Source organism: Brachionichthys hirsutus, chromosome 16 (genome assembly GCF_040956055.1).
Source record: "Brachionichthys hirsutus isolate HB-005 chromosome 16, CSIRO-AGI_Bhir_v1, whole genome shotgun sequence".
Classification (NCBI taxonomy): domain Eukaryota; kingdom Metazoa; phylum Chordata; class Actinopteri; order Lophiiformes; family Brachionichthyidae; genus Brachionichthys; species Brachionichthys hirsutus.
In genome coordinates, this window is record NC_090912.1 from 3,296,118 (window position 1) to 3,313,409 (window position 17,292).

At 48.5% G+C, this 17,292-nt stretch overlaps 3 protein-coding genes across 3 annotated transcripts; all 3 read right to left on the minus strand.

Annotated features, from left to right (window-relative positions):
- Positions 1–172: 172 nt before the first annotated feature.
- mfsd6l (major facilitator superfamily domain containing 6-like) lies at positions 173–2,208 on the minus strand. The gene has a single exon (XM_068750369.1). The coding sequence runs from the start codon at positions 2,206–2,208 to the stop codon at positions 460–462; it is 1,749 nt and encodes a 582-aa protein (XP_068606470.1). The 3' UTR covers positions 173–459.
- A 523-nt stretch (positions 2,209–2,731) lies between these two features.
- On the minus strand, positions 2,732–8,781 carry pik3r6b (phosphoinositide-3-kinase, regulatory subunit 6b). Its single transcript, XM_068750158.1, has 18 exons — positions 8,695–8,781; positions 8,513–8,587; positions 7,864–7,958; positions 7,655–7,723; positions 7,342–7,477; positions 7,162–7,231; positions 6,898–7,081; positions 6,575–6,722; positions 6,394–6,486; positions 5,997–6,303; positions 5,802–5,880; positions 5,518–5,730; positions 5,017–5,125; positions 4,863–4,936; positions 4,686–4,776; positions 4,535–4,587; positions 4,048–4,148; positions 2,732–3,964 (listed from the first exon to the last, which is right to left on the minus strand). Exons 1-18 carry the CDS (start codon positions 8,708–8,710, stop codon positions 3,820–3,822), a joined length of 2,058 nt encoding a protein of 685 aa, XP_068606259.1. The 5' UTR covers positions 8,711–8,781; the 3' UTR covers positions 2,732–3,819.
- Positions 8,782–9,440: 659 nt separating this feature from the next.
- On the minus strand, positions 9,441–17,235 carry LOC137905526 (phosphoinositide 3-kinase regulatory subunit 5-like). Its single transcript, XM_068749771.1, has 18 exons — positions 17,158–17,235; positions 14,800–14,902; positions 14,376–14,476; positions 14,226–14,294; positions 13,995–14,133; positions 13,765–13,834; positions 13,403–13,580; positions 13,127–13,298; positions 12,841–12,909; positions 11,918–12,747; positions 11,296–11,424; positions 10,957–11,085; positions 10,431–10,524; positions 10,276–10,352; positions 10,101–10,194; positions 9,948–10,030; positions 9,737–9,858; positions 9,441–9,579 (listed from the first exon to the last, which is right to left on the minus strand). Exons 1-18 carry the CDS (start codon positions 17,233–17,235, stop codon positions 9,441–9,443), a joined length of 2,676 nt encoding a protein of 891 aa, XP_068605872.1.
- Between the last annotated feature and the right edge of the window lie 57 nt (positions 17,236–17,292).

Consider the following 17,292-nt stretch of genomic DNA (forward strand, 5'->3'; position numbering starts at 1 on the left):
GTCCACTCGGGTTCAAATGCAGATCAAACAAACATTCCCTGACATTCACAAGCATCGGATCACACCTGCACATCCCAAAGTATTACAGCTGCGGTCGTTTAATGAATTATTTTTTATAGCAGGAAGACAGCAGCAGATAAACACAACGCGTTCAGCCACGCCTTTGTGTACACGTTGTGCGATAACACGCACACGCCGGCGGCTTCAGTGATTCTACTGTCATGACGCTCGGCGTCGTAAATGTGTGAAGGCTCAGGCGGCCCGGAGATGAAGTCCATCTTTGAACCTTCGGCCCAGACTGATGGAACGCCAAGGCGGATGATGGGGACGCCGCCACAACGCGGCCCGATCACGCGAAGGCGCACCAAGATTTAAATCCAACAGTCTGATAAAGGCCGATGTGAGAGATCGTCTGGGTTTCCGTGCCGACAGACGTTTATTATTATCATCACGTCGCTCTCACTGTGGCGCTCGGCTGCTTGTCCTCCTCCCATAGTAGTTGTTGTTGTTGTTGTTGCTTTTGTCGACCTCCATCGCTTTGTCGAGCCAGTCTCGCTCCTGCTCGGACTCCGAGTCGCTGGCTTCACTCCCATCAGCCGCCAGGAGGCGCGAGTAGTTGATCCTCCGCTGGCGGGGGGCCTTCCACTGCAGCAGGAGCAGGCAGGCGCCCCACAGCGCCAGGCCCACCGCCACGCCTCTGAACAGCCACGCTAGCCCGAACCGCTGAGCCACAAACCCCCCGGCGAAGCTCCCCAACCCGCCCCCCAGGTGAACACAAAGCTGGCCGTAGACTCGCCTCACGCTCCTCTCAGCCCCCGGCGTGGCCACGTCTTCGCACTGGAGCGCCACGGCCCACCAGAGGGCTCCGCCGCTGAAGCAGCTCAGCAGCTGAGCGGGCAGCGCTGCCCACGGCCCCCAGAGGAAGGAGCAGTAGAGGCACTGCAGCCCGAGGCTGGCGGCCCCCACGGCCAGCGCCCGGCCCGGGCTGAGGAGCTTGGCCACGCCGCCGGCCAGCAGAGGGAAGGCGGCCTGCGAAAGCAGGGCGAGGGCGAGAGCGAGTCCCATGTGCAACTCGCTGCTGCCGTGATCCTGCATCTGCCAGAGCAGGAAGTTGTCCAGGTTCGAGCCCGCCGCCCCGGCAAGCAGGGTGGTCACGCCGCAGAGCAGCGCGCGGGGGGAGCCGCGCACCAGCCGCAGGGCCTTGAGGAGCCCGCCGGCCCGGTCCCGCTTCTTGTTCAGGTAGAGTGGGAGGTACATCGCCACGGGCAGGGCCAACGCCGCCACAGCAGCGTGACAGTAGAAATGCACCGCGCTCCTGGGGCCCCGCCCGGCGACCAGGCAGCTCAGCTGGCTGACCAGAACCCCCACCCCTCCCACGCCGCAGGCCGCGCCCAGCAAGTCCCACGGCCCGGTGCTCCCGTATCGGTCCGAAGCGTCTGCGTAGTCCAGGTAGTCGTACAGGCCGTCGTCTGCCGTCCACTCCAGCGGGGCCGAGGCCGACGCCCACACCGCCACAGTGAGGAGGACCAGGAAGAAGACCTGGTGCTGAGTATCCAGCGCGTTCAGGCTGCCCAGGAAGCCGCCCCCTTCCTGTGGACCTCCCGACCGTGACCTCCTGCTCCTCGCTGCTGCAGAGTGTGCGGTTCTGCCGCGGTCGGCCGCCGGCGCGTCCTCCTGTGAGGGACGAGGACTTGGCGTCTCCTCTTTCAGCCCAGGAAGTGGAATCGTACCGGGAGCAGATCCAGTTTCCGGAGGCGTCTTTGCAGGAGCGGCGGCGACAACTCCTGCCAGGGGAGGTTTTGTTCCTGCAGGCCCGGTGCTGTTCGTGACCGGGTCGCCACCCTGACCGTGGGTCGAGGCGGCGCTCGGACCCGACGCGTTGCAGGCGGCGGTCTTTGCGTTCACGTCTGCCGGCGGGATGAGCAGCAGAAGTAGAACGGCCGCCGTCGAACAAACAAGAGAGCAGACGATCACCGCTCGCCGTTTGTCGTAGTGTTTGGACAGCAGACTCGCCAGGGGGCTCCACACCAGCGTGAGGAGGTGCTTCGTTCCCATGACAATGCCCGTCATAGCAGGAGTCAGGCCCAGCTGCCGGAGGTACAACGTGAAGAAGGGGAGCAGGCACGCCGCGGACCAGCAGCGCAGGAAGTTAAAGGTGCCGGCCAGAGCGAGGGCGCGCTTGATGTCGATCTGCTTGTTCCTCGCCATGATCCCCGCCCCGGGTGGCTCACAGACAGGCGTCCTGTACCGACACAACAGTCTAATCAATACGTCTGTCCTCAATGCCGTTTGCTAGAAGTTACTCCCGGAGCGACATTTACTTCCCATCAACAAATATCCTGCTCAGCAATTTAAAATGAAATGGAAATGACAATTTAAGTAATATTTACCAAATATTCTGCAATTTCTCAACTTTAGTGCTTGAAAAATCGAGGATGAAAGTGGTGGCAGAATCGCTGCGTATAAAGATCAACAAGTCACCTTTGTGAAACTAAATATATTTACTCACGTACGGTACATATTTACACATCGAAGGTACTCCAGAGTCTGGATACTTTAGTTCCTGTTTACTTTTGAAGAACATCCTACAACCCTTCCTCTCAGATAAATACACAGCCGGAGCATTAAGGCTTCCTCTATGCAGAGAAAAACATCCCATAAACTCTTTAAAACTCTCTCTGGTATCTTAAAATACGTCACAAAGCTTGAAACAGCCGATGAAATGTTGTGTTTTATTGATGAATATAGTTCTCACAGGACAGAATATCAAAACCTAAAATAATATTACATTTTTAAATTGTATTTATTTTATAGCGGTAAAATAAAATAGACAACCCCACAATATGACAAAGAGCTTCAGTCAGTATTTGTTTTTTTAACATATTAAGAGGCTGAATGTCAGAAACCAGATTAATACGACACAGATAAATATAATTTAAAAATAAGCGACAATAAAAACCAGACGCTGTACTTCTTCTCCCTGACGGTTATGAACATGTTGAACACTGTAGTCCACGTCACGCCACCTTTAAAGATAAGAAAAATAAACTTTGAACTTTTATACCTTTTCAGCTCCGCAGCACAAACTTCTTCAACTTTTCCTTTAATCGATCATTTTTCACCTCCAGCAAGCCTGAATCTGTGATCGAGCCTGGGTCGGCAGCCGGAGACACCTGTTGCTACCTGTCTGCGTACCGTCAAGCCATTCAACTCACTGCATGGTGCGCGAACACCTGGAACCGTGGCAGGAGCCACAGCGCCACCTGCCGGCCGGGAGGACTCAACGCCACAAAGAGGAATAAATAATCAAAATCTGTTTTCTTTTCTGTTATCTACAAAGGAATAAATATAAACCTAAATGAACTTTAGAAAATATATTTCTAAGCTACATTAAAAAAATAAAATAAACTATTGGATTTAATAGGTTCATTTAAATTTATGTGACATGAATTTATGGCTCAGGAGAAGACAGAGTTAAATACATTCATTGATTCATTTTATTTTTTTAAATGCAAGGAATGGGTGTAAAAAGAATGGTTTCTGTTTTTAATTAATAAATAACTATGATAATCATCTCACCATCAACCAGGAAAATCTAGATTGCATTGGAACAAATATTGGTGGTATTTTTTTAGGATTTACAATCGTCGAGAAACATTTTATGAACGTATTTTCCTTCTTGCAACTAGACTGTTTTGCCAACGTTTTATTAAATGTTTTATTAAATGTTCATATAACTCTCAATCATTGATGGCGTAGAAAACACAAGTTAGATTATGTGCAAAGCGTGTGTCACGTGGACACCGACAGCACACGCGTCTAGCAGCCGTCACCGGTGAAGGTGTTGATCGGCAGTGACAGGACTTTGTCCAGATATTTGTTCAGCGGCAAATCTCTCTCGCTGCCGAAGCTGCGTTTGGAGCTTATGTTGCAGCCTGGCTCTAAGCATGGGGAGATTTCCATCCTGTAAAAAACAACAATATTAATACATAACGGCCTTTTTCTGAAACAGAGCAGATGTGCAACAGAAAGGTTGACCTAAATGACCTGAGGACATCGGTGTACGTCCGACGAGAGTCCTTGTCCAAGCACACAGAGAGCGTCCGATGCTCCATCGTCTTGATGGTGATTTTTTGCATTTGGATCTTCTACAATAAAAATGTTTTCAAAAGCAGAAATACATTATTACCTCTGCCGAGGCATTGGTTCTTTGGTTGTCTTCTGTCTGTCTGTTAGCAACATAACTCAAAAACGTACAAACGGATCTTTTAATTATTATTATTTAAGATTATTAACCAATGTTTAATGGAATTTGACACAGTCGTGTAGGGTGGGGGGGCCTCTATCTCACCACCGAATTTCATCAGGATCTGACCCAGAATGTGATCAGGAAAAAATATAACATTTTAACATTGAAAATCCCATTTACGGATTGAGCTGCTTGGCGGAGGTCTGTGCTCCCTGAGTGCCTTTCTAGTGTTAATATTATTATAATGGTATATTCCTAAACACAATGAAGTAAATGCATTCTCACCGTGTTGTTCTCCGGGTTCATGCTGTCGAAGCTGACAGTGAGGTTATTCTCACCTGGATGAAGATGCAAAGATCATAATTTACTTCACATGTTTTCCTTGCATTGTCAGAAATGAATTAAATATTAAACGCCAATATAAAAACCAGTGAACCTGATGCCTCGGCTGCGAGCGCTGGCGTAATCACAAAACCGTACGCCATGGATGACTCCCCCTTCACAACTTCTCTCTTGCTTAAAGACATCTATGGAGGAGCAAACAGTGATCTCAGGTGCTTCTGTTGAAGCTAATGCTAATGCTAAGCACGTTAACGGTGAATCCTGACTGTACCTTTGTGTATTTGACTGAAAGGACGGCACTGAAAACAGTTGAAGCGGCCTTCTTTCTGCGTGAAAACATGTCTGCTGCAGAGCACAACACTTAGCTTTAGTATTAACATGTCCATAGAGAGCAAGAGAGAGAGGGAGAGAGAGAGGCAACATACTTTTTGAACTTCTTTCTTTCAGGTGTCTGAACTCTGAGATGTCCGCCTCCAGATGGGCTACGAACACATCCTCCACCTGGGACGTCCCGCCTGAGCTGGAGCGAGTCATCTAAACACAAACTGCATGGAGTCAATAGTCAAATCAGCAACGACATGTTCATGATCAATAAATCAGAGCAACTACCAGAATCAAAGTGTCTCCACCAGTACCGAAATTTGAATGGAGAGCGTTCTGGAGCTGTGTTTTTTTTTTTGTGTGTGTGTGTTATTATAGTAAATGCTGCATACTAGGCGTAGTCATGGTAACAGCTGTGGGATGGAGTTAAAGCTGTTGAGGTAGCAGCATTGATAGAAGTAGCAGACGGTGTTCCCTACATGGTGAGCCTCCTTCATCAGGATCTACTCTTCTACTCTACTCAGGATGTGCCGCTTCATGAACGCCGGCTTTGTTCCGTGCCTTTTCAGGCATGCACATTCGTGCAAACGAGAGCCGTGATGCACCTTAACAAAATAGAGCGGCAGGTGAACCGGCTGCGTCCCGCAGCGGAGGTAGTAGCACGTGGCGTCCAGCAGGAAGAGGCTTTGCTGCTGCGTTGGGCCAGCCTGTTTGGAGAGGTCGGCTTGCACGCTGTTGATGTTGCTGTTGTACCACGGATCCAATCGCCCTAATAAGGAGGCGAGAGACAACCTCTGTCCATCCTGACGCGAGCTGTCCTGTGACCCAGAACAGGACGGTCAGGGCTCGACAGATGTTCACAACGCTCAGAGTGAATGGTGCTACTCACAGCTGGATCGCTGATCGGGATGTAGTACAGCAGCAGGTTCAGCTTCTTGGTCAGATGAAGACACTTTGATTCTCGTTCACTGTTGGGCAACACGGTGAAAACATAAAGTAGTACATACAATAATACACATTCAAATCACATTTTCATATATATATGAGATGCTATTTGGAAGAACAATAAAGCCTCTATACTCACTGAAGATTGTAATAAAACTTGGACAGCCTTCCCAGCACGCGGTCGTCCCCCATCACCACCACCCGTGCTGTGTGACGCTCCCTGTCCTCCTTCAGGACTGCAAAGTTTCCTGGAAACTTTCCTATCTTCTCCCTCACCAGGCTCAGTTTGTCTGCCGGCTTCATGTTCCTAAAGGCTTTCCTCCGACTGAACGTCGACTCGTGGTTTCCGGCGCCGCTCTCCACGGACGGGACCGGATTCCTCTTGCCTTCCTGCTCCTCGGTGCTGGAGCTGAAGTGGGATCGGGGAAAGCTTGCCAGCAGATTCCCTTCAGGAAAGACACTCTAGTTGTATTTTAACTGCAGTAATACTCTGTTATGAAGGCAACTGGTACTTTTCCTTTTTGTCACTGTCTCACATAGATCCTCTTCAGATTTCCACAGCATGAAGTCGACTTCCGGAAAGGGCAGAGCGGTGGGGAGTGCCGGGTCGGGGTCTGCCGTGGTCGTTCCTGAGCAAACGGTGAAAATAATCACGGTGGGTCTGGGAGAATATGGGAATATTACAGATCTTGTACTATGACGGCAGATCATACACACCCTCCTTTGGCCCAGCCACGATGGAGCGGTATACGTCCTGCAGCTTGTCCAGATAGCTTGAATGACCGGCTGCACCTTGTTTTACACTCTCCTCCATGTCTAGAACCACTTTCTGGAAGCACTCGTCAACCTTATCGTCTGCTAAGGCCTGAAACACACAGAAGTCCCTCTGTGAACGTGTGAATGCACAATAAAAGAAACCCTTTAGTCTCTTGAGCAGCTGAAATCCTGCATCAGAAAGGAATGAGGTTTCAGAACCTCAGCACTTCTTCTCTCCCGAAGTTCTCAAACACTCCAAAACATCTTCCTAACATCCTAATCACCTCCAGAGCCTGAGCCAGAATGCGCCTTTGGCACGTCTTCCCGAGCCCCTTCTGTAGAGCGTGCTGCAGCACAGTTTTCTCCACGTTTTTGGGGTTCCTGTGTGAACCGGACTCTTCCAAGTTGGCTTTCACCATTTCTTGCAGCGGAACGGAAAACACAGCCGGGTCGGCGAGCACAAACACCCTGGAGGAAGGCAGGGAAGGAGACAATGTTTGCAATGTCCGACGCTGCGCCAGTTTAACGCGAGCAAAGCATTTACTCACTTATCAAGCAAAGAATAACCCCGAGTCTTGAAGTTCTGCTCCGCAATGATTTTCCTCTGGTATAAGCAACCTGGTAAAGGAAGGATTACTCTGTCAACAGCGCTTATTTTACAGCATCTACATCTTTTACTGCAAGGAATGGCAGATTTAAAAGTGACTATATGCATTGATGCATACTACCTGGAGTGGTCATTTCTATCTTGATGCTCCTCAGGGTACCGAGTGCCATGTCGGAGTAAGGCGACGGCAACGTCAGCAGTTTCATCAAACCCTCATTCACTGTTTTGTAAAGGCAGGCCGGAATCTTGTCGCCCGACTGGTGCGACAAATACAGAAACATTAATATACGCGAGAAATACCTCGCGTGCACATGCACACGCCTGCTGTTCTGCAGCAATAACATTCCATGTGCTTCCAATACAATACAACCACTATGCAAAAGATTGGCTGACAAAGACAGCCGATCAATCAAACAATGACTGTTAAGCCTCACCTGAATGATCAGGTAGTAAAGCATGTGGAGCACTGGGATGACATGCCTGTGCAAGCACGTTTTATAAGTCTATAGCAAACAAAAAGATACATTCACATCATGTAGTTTTGCAAAACGTAATTTTCCAAACAAAGCATACACAGCAAAAAAAAAAGAGAAGAAGAAATGTAAGTTTGGTGCACAGGAAAAAAGAGCAAAGCCTTGCTAACCGTTTTCTCCAGCTGTTTGATCAACATCTGGATCAATGACCCAGCGCTGGACGGATCAACCTCCAACCTCTTCTGAAAACTCCATCGAACCGTTCCTACACAGCAGAAAGACGATCTTATAAACTGCTGGCTCCCATTTCCAGTAGGTCTATCTGCAGACTGACGGTAGACCCGCCCATCACACTAGCCACCCTGGAAATACCAGTATGACTGGTTTGGATAATAAAGATAGTGTAGTACTCCGCATGCATGAACTTCCTGACAGTATTTCTAAGAGATTTACGAACAAACAAGCCTGATGGCACCACAGGAATTTGAATTACAGGACAAAAATAATTGCGTCCAGCAGCATTCGTCCCGTCCCGGTAGAAGAGGTTGGGACATTTTCACATTTGAACTGTACACACTTTTAAGGAATTATGCTGCTTCAGGGTGAGAGAGAGTTTTCCTCTTAGGCTGCGTTCACGCTGATGTGTGTAAACATATATTACATTTTTGATGTGACCATCTTGCACTTGTTCACCATAAATAAGAATGAAACTGATATATTAGTAATAGTGTGCTGAAAAATGTAAATACATTCATATTTTAATGTAAAAAAAAAAAAGATAAAATAAGTTGAAGTTTATTTTCCTGCAGCTGCAGCTACCTTGGCTGTTAATCTGATTGAAGAGAGCCTGGGTCGCGTTGTGCTGGCCGGACGCCTCGCAGAGAGCCATGGCCGCTAAAAATGTAGATCACGCATATAACTGCTCATGTTAGACAATCCAGTTTACGTTCCAAGATTTAACTGGCAAAACAAAGCATCTACGAGGAAAGAGCAGCCCTTACCTGAAGGGTCGACCATGTTTCTGCTCTTGGGAATCAATCCGATTAACTCAGTGACAGAATAAGTTACGGAAGCATTGTGTCTGTCATTCTGTGTGTGTGTGTGAGCGAGATGACTCTGAGCTGCTTCAGACGAGTGGCAGGTTGGGCTTCTTGTGACTCACCGCAGGAAATCGGGAGCGGCAGTCCCTTCAAAGCTAAAGAAGAAGAAACAAAAGCCACCGGAAGAATGATTCCGGCTGCAAAACAAATGAAAAAAAAAAGGTGCTCTTAAAAGGTTCAAATAAATAGCTTTATTACAACTTTGAAATGAAAGAGATTTCTCTGTCATCAATCAACAAATCACACAATAGTTGTCAAGTCATCAGTTTTACATCGCTGACATTCAGAGTCCTCCTAACAGTGAGGAACTGATTGCGTTCTCAGGGGATTCCAGTTCACAAGATTCACGATCAAAGCTGGAATAAACGTAAATAAAATGTAGCAGCTGAAAAATAATATATGACAACTACACAAAGTACACTTTACATGGCATTAAAGAAAAAACCTTGAGACATGCTCGTTTCTAGGTAACATAGATTAAATTGATCACGGGACCACCGCAGGTGAGGTGAGAAAGTTCAGTTCGACCGGCACAACCGTCACGTAGCTCAATCTGCCCCTCAAGAAGGGCAGGTTGAGCCCCTTTTTCACAAGCCCCGTTCTGATTCATGTATCTACCTCTACGGATTGTGGTAAAACAGAGTGTGTCAAGCAGAGAAAGAGAAGATCGGAAGGCAAAGCAAGGAGCAGTAGGAGGGGTGCAGAGGCCGGACCTGGCCGGGTAAGGACTTGAAAGAGTTCCAGTCTGAACTTGTTCCTGGTTTGCAGCACGGCGACACGGCACACCTGCAGGAAGAGATGACACAGCTCGATTGCACAAGAGAGATTTGAGTAGTAAAAAAAAACTCATCGGATGCACAATGAGGTCAAAGGATTTAGCGGTCATTCATTGGCTCTTCGGCCTTGTTGTTGTTGCTGGTAGAGGAAACATGCGACTCAATACCTGGTGACACTTTGAATGAACTTCTTCTCATCTTGATCCAGACACACGGAAAAAGCCGCCCCATCTTCTCCGCTGCTGTGCACCTGCACCCGATCCACCCTCGCCTCTGTCATGGCGATGTGCTGCCGAACCAGGAAGACGTGTGAGGACCGGGGTTCTGACAGAGCAGGTGTGTCTGATTCTTTTTGAAACCTGTTCAACCAACCCTCACCTGGTTGAAGCTCTTTTTAGACTTGGAGCTCTGCCTCTTCAGGACTTCTTTCATAATCAGCTGCAGACTTTCTGTTCTTGAATCTGGACAAACAAAGATTTGGTAAGAAATCGGCAGCGGCTGACTGACTATCGCTGCAACGCCGCCACTCACGCTGCAGCTCAGGCATCCTGCAGGCCTTGTGAAGATTTACTGATGTGCAAACCGTGTCTGTTTGGATCCACTGACTTCTCCCGCTTACGGCCACCTGTGATTGGTTGCAGAAGGACCGAATGTTGAAACAGCTCTGGGTTATTGTTTCTATTGGATGTGGGCGTGTTCGTTTTACCTTGTTATAGGCAACACTTAGTGTTAAAGGGACAGCCTCCCGTTCTCCTTCTATTCCAAACCTTTTGCTGGCAGAACCTAAAGTAGGAAGTACAAGTTGCAGTATAAACATAGCATCCGCACGTGTGTGTGTGTGTGTGCCAGAATGCGACTCACCCATTGCTTTGACAGCCCTTGCACCAGCCGTGTGCCCGAGCTCCAGAGAGTGAATAAATACCTCCTTCCTCCTCTCTCCTCCAGCCAGGGTCAGCTGTGTGGAAGAAGAACTTAAATAAAATACTACAGCTTAAGATCCTGATCAGTTCTCAAATTGTAAACACTGTAGATTGTTCTCTATGGAATCTAAACGTGCCGCTTCGTCTCATTGCGCATGGCTGAACATAATGAAGCGCGAGCAACGAGCGCACCACCTCGGGTGACCTTTGAAAAGTCTCCATGAACGCAACGGTTCATGCTCCGTCCACACTGGTCTGTCCTGCAGGGAGGACCCCCCCCCCCCACACACACACAGACACGGCAGAACATATAAAGCTCCTCTCAGATATAGGAATCGAACCCAGAGACGTAATGTAAATCACAAGCACGTTTTTGTTTGGGCCAAAGTTTTGGTAAGGGTGAAGCACGAGCTACGTAATGTCCCCAAAACTGTACAAGTGTCTGTGTGTGTGTGTGCGTGCGTCACCTCGGCCTGGTACAGCTGCACCAGAACGGGCCTCTCTGCATGTCTGCAGTAATACAGCACCAGGTCAGCCAGCAGGGAGACTCTGTCCATGCTGCCACTGCTGACATCACCGCAGTCCCTGCCGCCAGCCTGGGTGTGGGAATGTTATGCTTATTATATTTCAATAATTAACACAGTTATAACACCAGTTACTTGCCTACAAAAAATATATTTGATTTCTAGGGAGCATGCACAAATAACGTTTTTCAGTAAATATTACAATATGTTGTATAAAAGTATCTTAAAGTGCTGATTTATTCAGTTATATGTGAGGCGGGTAAAGCTGATGATGTCACTGACCATCTGGCAAAGGACAAGAGAAGACAGGCTGAGCAGGCTGAGGACGTTCCTCTCGTACCAGGGGTCTGCTGCACCCAGCAGGTGGGCGATATCAGTCGTGCTGTCCTCCAGCATGACGCCATTTGGCTCCTGTCAGAATAGAAAATAGAAATACCACGTCCCTACAGTTCATAATTAGCAGCCAAAAACACTGTCTGTGGAATTTTCCTTACAAATGATAGGTTGTACGCAATGGCTTTATTTACACTTCTGCTATTTATAACATGAATTATAAGCAATTTATTAGCAGTATTAGAGCAGCTACCAGGAAATCTACAATAAACGCGTTTCATAATGCCGAAGTTTAGCAAGTTCAGCATCCTAAAATTAGTTTACAATAACATGTTTGTTTTTAACAGTGGGCTAACTTTATTTCAGGCCATCGTAATATCAGATAAAAATATTAAATAACAATTATTGACTATGTAACGTCTATAAGCTATAAAATATTTCTAGACAACCCCCATTAATGCTTTAGAACGGAGTCATAAGGCCTCAGTAAGTGCAATTAATTTATTGAGCATTAATTAACCCTTTATTACAACTTGTGCATCAAGGATAAGCTGAGGCTGTAGGTTCTCACCCCAGAGACAGCAGCTTTATTTGAACCTGCCATTTGCTTTCCGGTCCGTGTGTGTCCTGCTTGCTGGCCTCCTACTGTTGTCCTCTTGACGGGAACAAAGTAAAACTGCAGTTTGCACGTCTTGGTGAGTTGTGGACATTGACTTTCTTTCTGCTGCAGGTCACAGTAAGCCCTGGCCAGCCTTCCAACCTCTCTGTCACCTCCGAAGACAACCAGTTTGACCAGGGTAGGCACCGCCACCACATCGTCTTCATCGCAGCTCAGTATCGGCTTTCTCCGAATGCACACGTACTTCTCGGGGGGACATGGATCCGAGGGGGCCTGTAGGGGAGGAGTCTGCCGGCACAGAGACCTGGAATGTTTGAGCTCCGACCGAGATCCTTGCAAGTCTTTGGAAACATCCCCTTGGGAACCTACACTCTGAACACGGCGGCAAAAATCTGGGCTGCCAGGAGTCTTGAAAAGCAAGTATCCTAAGAAGGATTGAGATTTCTTTTTGGGTTTCTTCCTCGGCTTCGGTTGTCGATCTGGTCCTTCTTCTGTGTCCTCGGGCGTTATGTCCTCACTGAAGTCACTCTCCACACCTGAAGAGCCAGATGGTGTGGACACCACAGACCAGCTGGAGGAGAAGGAGTAGCTGGAGTCCCTCGAGGAAGAGGAGGCGGTAGAGATACGATGGCTTTGAATATCATCGCCTAGTTTGTTGCCCTCTACGTCATCTTCCTCGTCCACACTGGTCTCATTGTCATCCCCATCCAATCCTGTCTTGTGGAAACAGTCTGCAGGTGAGTTCAGGTCAGACTCGTTGGTTAGAATGTCATTCAGAAAATCTGCATGCATGGGAGAAAGAAAAACGGAGAGTGGTTGATTATTATAAATGACGCATGTTTTTGGAACGCTATCCGGGAAAATGAGGTAATTACCGAAGTCGTTGCTTTTCCAGGAGCACGTGTGACATTTGGGGAGAGGCGGCATGAAATTCTCAACAGCTCCTGATGAGAGGAGTTGATGATGAAGAAGATGAAGCAGGATCATCAGCAAGCAGGAAACGACTCGTAATCCTAATTACAACAATCTGGATATGGAATGTTGTCTGTAATCAACGTGGGGATTAACGACATGTCGAAGCCAACAGCCCTTTGCTCTGTGGTCCCGTTCTGGCACCCCCCGTGGCCATTGTGGGTACTTCTGTGATGTTTTCAGTCTCACCAGCATCCGGGCCGCCATCGGCAGGAACCGGAGCACCGAGGCTTTCTCTGAGCCTCTCCATGCTGCGTGTTAGACCTTGTCTAGCTGACTTGAGATCTGCCGTCAAAGCTGCCGTCTCCATGTGGACAGCCACCGCCTCCGTGAGCTGCTCCAGCTCCTCTGGACTCTTTGCCTGCAAGGATATGAGGAGGTTTGCTCGAGGGGGACAACGCAGGAAGGTATAAAGAGGAACTGTGCATGGAAAGAGTTTGGACATGAGACATGGTGCTCAGTCACCTGCAGGACGGTCCGGAGAGCCCGCGGGTCCAGTTCGGTGCCCAGAGCGGCCTGAAGGCCGTGCAGGATGAGGGTGACGGCGATGTCTCGGCTGGAGCGCCGGGCGCTGCTCAGCTGCTCGGAGATGTTTTGGACCTCAGGAGGGACGCCATCATCCGAACTCAGCAGCAGAACCGTACTGATGACACGAGCACACGCTTATAGAACCAGCAGCAACTATTCAGGAGTCAATTCAAACTGAGGATTTAGTCTTTGAAGAGCAATGAAGGATTTTCATTTTGTATTTTTTTTTACGATCAACACATTTAGCAGGTTTTGGAGGCATCTTTAAGAGCTAGAGTCAAACATACGGCTGAACTTACATGGTTCTACCGCTGTTGATCGCAGGGGAAACACTTTGCTCTGACCTTACCAGTCTTTGGAAGGAAATACCTAAAATATACCGGTATAAGCAAATAAAAATACATGTCAGGGCTCAAGCTACAACGTCAGTTGCCTCATTGTGCTGATATATCCTTTAATGACTGGCACAAAGCAGGGAGGTCAGAATGGACACGCGTGTCATTACAGAACCGGCGCGCTTCCGTGCTACCTGGCGCTCTGAGCTCCTGCTGGAGGATTTTCAGCAGACGCTTGCTGGCAGAGCAGCAAGGTTCAGGCCAGGCCAGGAAACCATGGAACAACACGTAGGCCTCCTGCAGCACCTCGCAGTCTGGAGCCACGTGAGGAGCCTCGAGGGACGGAAGGAGAGACAAACTAAACGGATGAAATAGAAGCTTCTACAAATGTGCCCTGCACTCGTGATAAAAGTCTGCCCACTCACTGTTAGGAGTGTGGAAGAGAACAGGAGGGTGAGCGGCACCACCAGTTCATACCTGCACTGCTCAGCCACCTGAGAAAAGAGAAAAAGCCAAAGTGAGCTCAGCGCGTTTCATCACGTCCGGATGTTCATAGTCCATTTCCAGCTCTTCACCTGCTTTGTTTTCCGCAGTATCTTCTGCAGAAGGATGAGGAAGTTGTGCGGATCCCTCTTCACAAGTTCCTCCAAACACCAACGGTTGATGCAGAGGCCAGCTAGTCAGAAAGACAGACAGACACACACACACACACACACACACACACACACACACACACACACGTCCCGCTCCAGATGCTTGCTTCTCCTTTTAGCTTTCGCGATGCTGACACAACAAGCAGGTCAATATGCCGTGAGGCGCCGGATGAATGGCTTTAGACGCGTTGCCAAAGTCATGAATCACATTGCAGCAGTTAAGCATTTCAAAACTGATTTGGCAACCACGATGCACTTTGCGTGTCATTTCCCATTTGCCTCGCTAAGACGGACAACATGTTGCTGTTTCTGCATCGTGTCAACATTTAAAAGCGGTTGGTCTCACCGTTCCAGACTTTCTTGTCAGGGCAGCCGAGGCCGAGGTCGCAGAGGCATCGCTCGAGGACGTGCTGGATGCGATCTTCGGTGCATGAACTCTGCTCCATCTTCTGCGTCCAGCATGAACCACCAGGAGGTCCAGACAGGTGGGGAGAGCCCCGCCCTCGGATTGTGTTCTGGTAAACCAAGGCGGTGGATTCCTGTAACTCTCGTCAAATTCTAACATCTCCTTTTGTTCCCTTCCAGAGACGTCACATCAGGGGAATACAGCCCGCTCCCCCCCCCCCCAGCAGTGACTCACAGGCTGCAGGACGGGGCGGAGATCAGCCGCAGACGCAGCTTCGACTTTTTCATTCTTGAAATCAGCTGCTGACACCAGATTTCTAATGACTCATAAGTGGGATGGAAATAATGTCCCAAAAGGACAACTTCCCGTTTGATCCCCGTCGGCCCTCGTCATTAACAAGGATTAAAGTTTATTTTAGAGATGATAAAATAGTCTTTTATGAAATGAAATAATGTCTAAATTGACAGTTACAGATTTCAGACAGCCTGTTTGTCGCCACTGCTTTGAAAAGGGACAATTCCAATCCGAATGTTTCCCTTGGAGCTCTTATTTTTGGCATCCAGGATGTTGATGTTGATTACGGAAGCTCGACCTGTGCCCAGCTGTGTAGACGCACTCCATCCACTGTCAGTGCTGCTGAATAGCGTGAAGTGAAACGGCCGGAAATCACCTGCGCCCCCCCCCCCCCCCCCCTCCAAACAGGAAAGGGGCCCCCAAGCAAACGATGGGAATTAACTATAGTTCTGTCTCTAAATCACATTCCGTTTGGAATCACTGTAATAGAGCGGCCTGGGAAAGAAAGAAGGTTTGTCTGACGGCAAGGAAGCTTTCACTGAGAGTTCTTTTTCCAGGAGATTAAACCAGTGCCTGCGTGTTTCAACGGGGCATCGGACGCTTGACCCCGGAGCTCTGCAGCCTCTCTTGAGGAAGCAGGTGTTAATCCATTGTGCTGCTTGTTGCCAGGCGCTCCTACACAAACTGTAAAAAAATTTTTGATTCCTCTATTTTGGTAAAAACGCCAGAAAGATACTTTTCAGCGCTTAATCTGCTCGATAAAAGCTGCTTAGTTGCGTTCTTAACAATTCTCTGCCTTGAAAAGAGGAAGAGGAACTTCTGCAGAGCTTCAATAACATTTTCCAGTTAGAGGATGATTCCATACTGAACAGAGAATGCAAAATGATGTGAAGAGGGACTCACTCAGACACCCACGGGTGTCCTGTCAGCATGCTGACAAGACAACCAGGGGACAACGAGAGTCTTACCTGTACCTGCAGCTCTCGTGTCCTCGCTCATCCCATCAGCAGCCGCTGGAGCACGTTGGAGGGAAGAAGCGAAGAGACCACATCCTCCACTGCTGGTGCATTTCAAACAATGATCATACGCGGCTACACGGCGGGGAGAGCGTGCGCTGCTGAACAGGAACTGAGTGTTCATGACATGCTTTACCATTCTAATGAGGTGGAGGCTTTTTCTTGTGAAAAGCCACCTCCAGTTCCACCTCCAGTTCTTGTGAAACACAGGCAGAACATGTCAACTCCACACAGCTTCTCACGTGGATTTGAACCCCTGACCTTTTTCCTGCAAGGCAGCAGCTCTACCCACACGTCTCTTTTTATTCTGGCTGATATACAGACACAGATTCAAGCGAGGTGTGTGTGTTAATAACACATCAAACCACATGGGGGCAGCACCGAGTCGCAGGATGGAGCAGTTCTTCAAATATTTCTTTAAATATCAACCTCTTGGGCAGCATGGTGGCGCAGTGGATAGTGCTGTTCCCTCAGAGCAAAACGGGTATGTTCTCCCCGTGTCTGCGTGGGCTTGCTGGCTTCCGCCCACCACCAAAAATAAATTACCTGGTTAAATAAAGGTTAAATAAATAACCCGATTCCCACAGAACATCTCCTCAGGATGTATCCCCCTTTCTCTGCTCCCCTTGGGTTCACGGCATCAAACAGAATAGAGTAATTATTTATTCTGACAAGTTGACCTTACACCTTTTTCCTTGTTCTTTCTGGTTGCTTTAACGTTCACTTTTCTTTTTACATTTCGTGCATGCATGAATGCATGAGACAAATAAACGAGTTATACACCAAATCACACAAAACCAATTACAGAACAGAACATGTAAAAAATAAAGATTCTTATTGTTGGGACGCGTGCGTCATCGCGTTTGTAACTTGTGGTGCGGATGATATTCCGGGAGATGGCGCCGCTCCCCTTCCGTCCGCAGAGACGCGCTGAGGGCTCCTCTCCTCCAGAAACCAGCGGAGCCCCCCCCCCCCCCCAGGGACAGACCGGGACAGAGGTGGGCGGAGGTGTTCCTGAGTGGACAGACAAGAGAGGGAGACGCAGAGCCAGCTGGGCTTCTGCCATATCTTATTTTTTATTTAGGCTGATCCAGTCTCTGGAAAGCCGGATAGATTGTTCCAC

Bases quoted from the DNA above. Each gene is read 5' to 3' on its own strand.
- mfsd6l (XM_068750369.1), bottom strand. From the start codon at position 2,208: ATGGCGAGGAACAAGCAGATCGACATCAAGCGCGCCCTCGCTCTGGCC.
- pik3r6b (XM_068750158.1), bottom strand. The intron at 7,478-7,654 runs GTGAGGCTTAAC...TTGTCGCACCAG, and splicing joins TTTACTACCTGATCATTCAG to TCGGGCGACAAGATTCCGGC. The intron at 5,126-5,517 runs GTGCATCACGGC...GTTTGTGTTTAG, and splicing joins TGCCGCTCTATTTTGTTAAG to ATGACTCGCTCCAGCTCAGG.
- LOC137905526 (XM_068749771.1), bottom strand. From the start codon at position 17,235: ATGGCAGAAGCCCAGCTGGCTCTGCGTCTCCCTCTCTTGTCTGTCCAC. The intron at 12,910-13,126 runs GTGAGACTGAAA...TCCTCTCATCAG, and splicing joins CGATGGCGGCCCGGATGCTG to GAGCTGTTGAGAATTTCATG. The intron at 11,425-11,917 runs GTGAGAACCTAC...CTATTCTGACAG, and splicing joins ATAAAGCTGCTGTCTCTGGG to GAGCCAAATGGCGTCATGCT.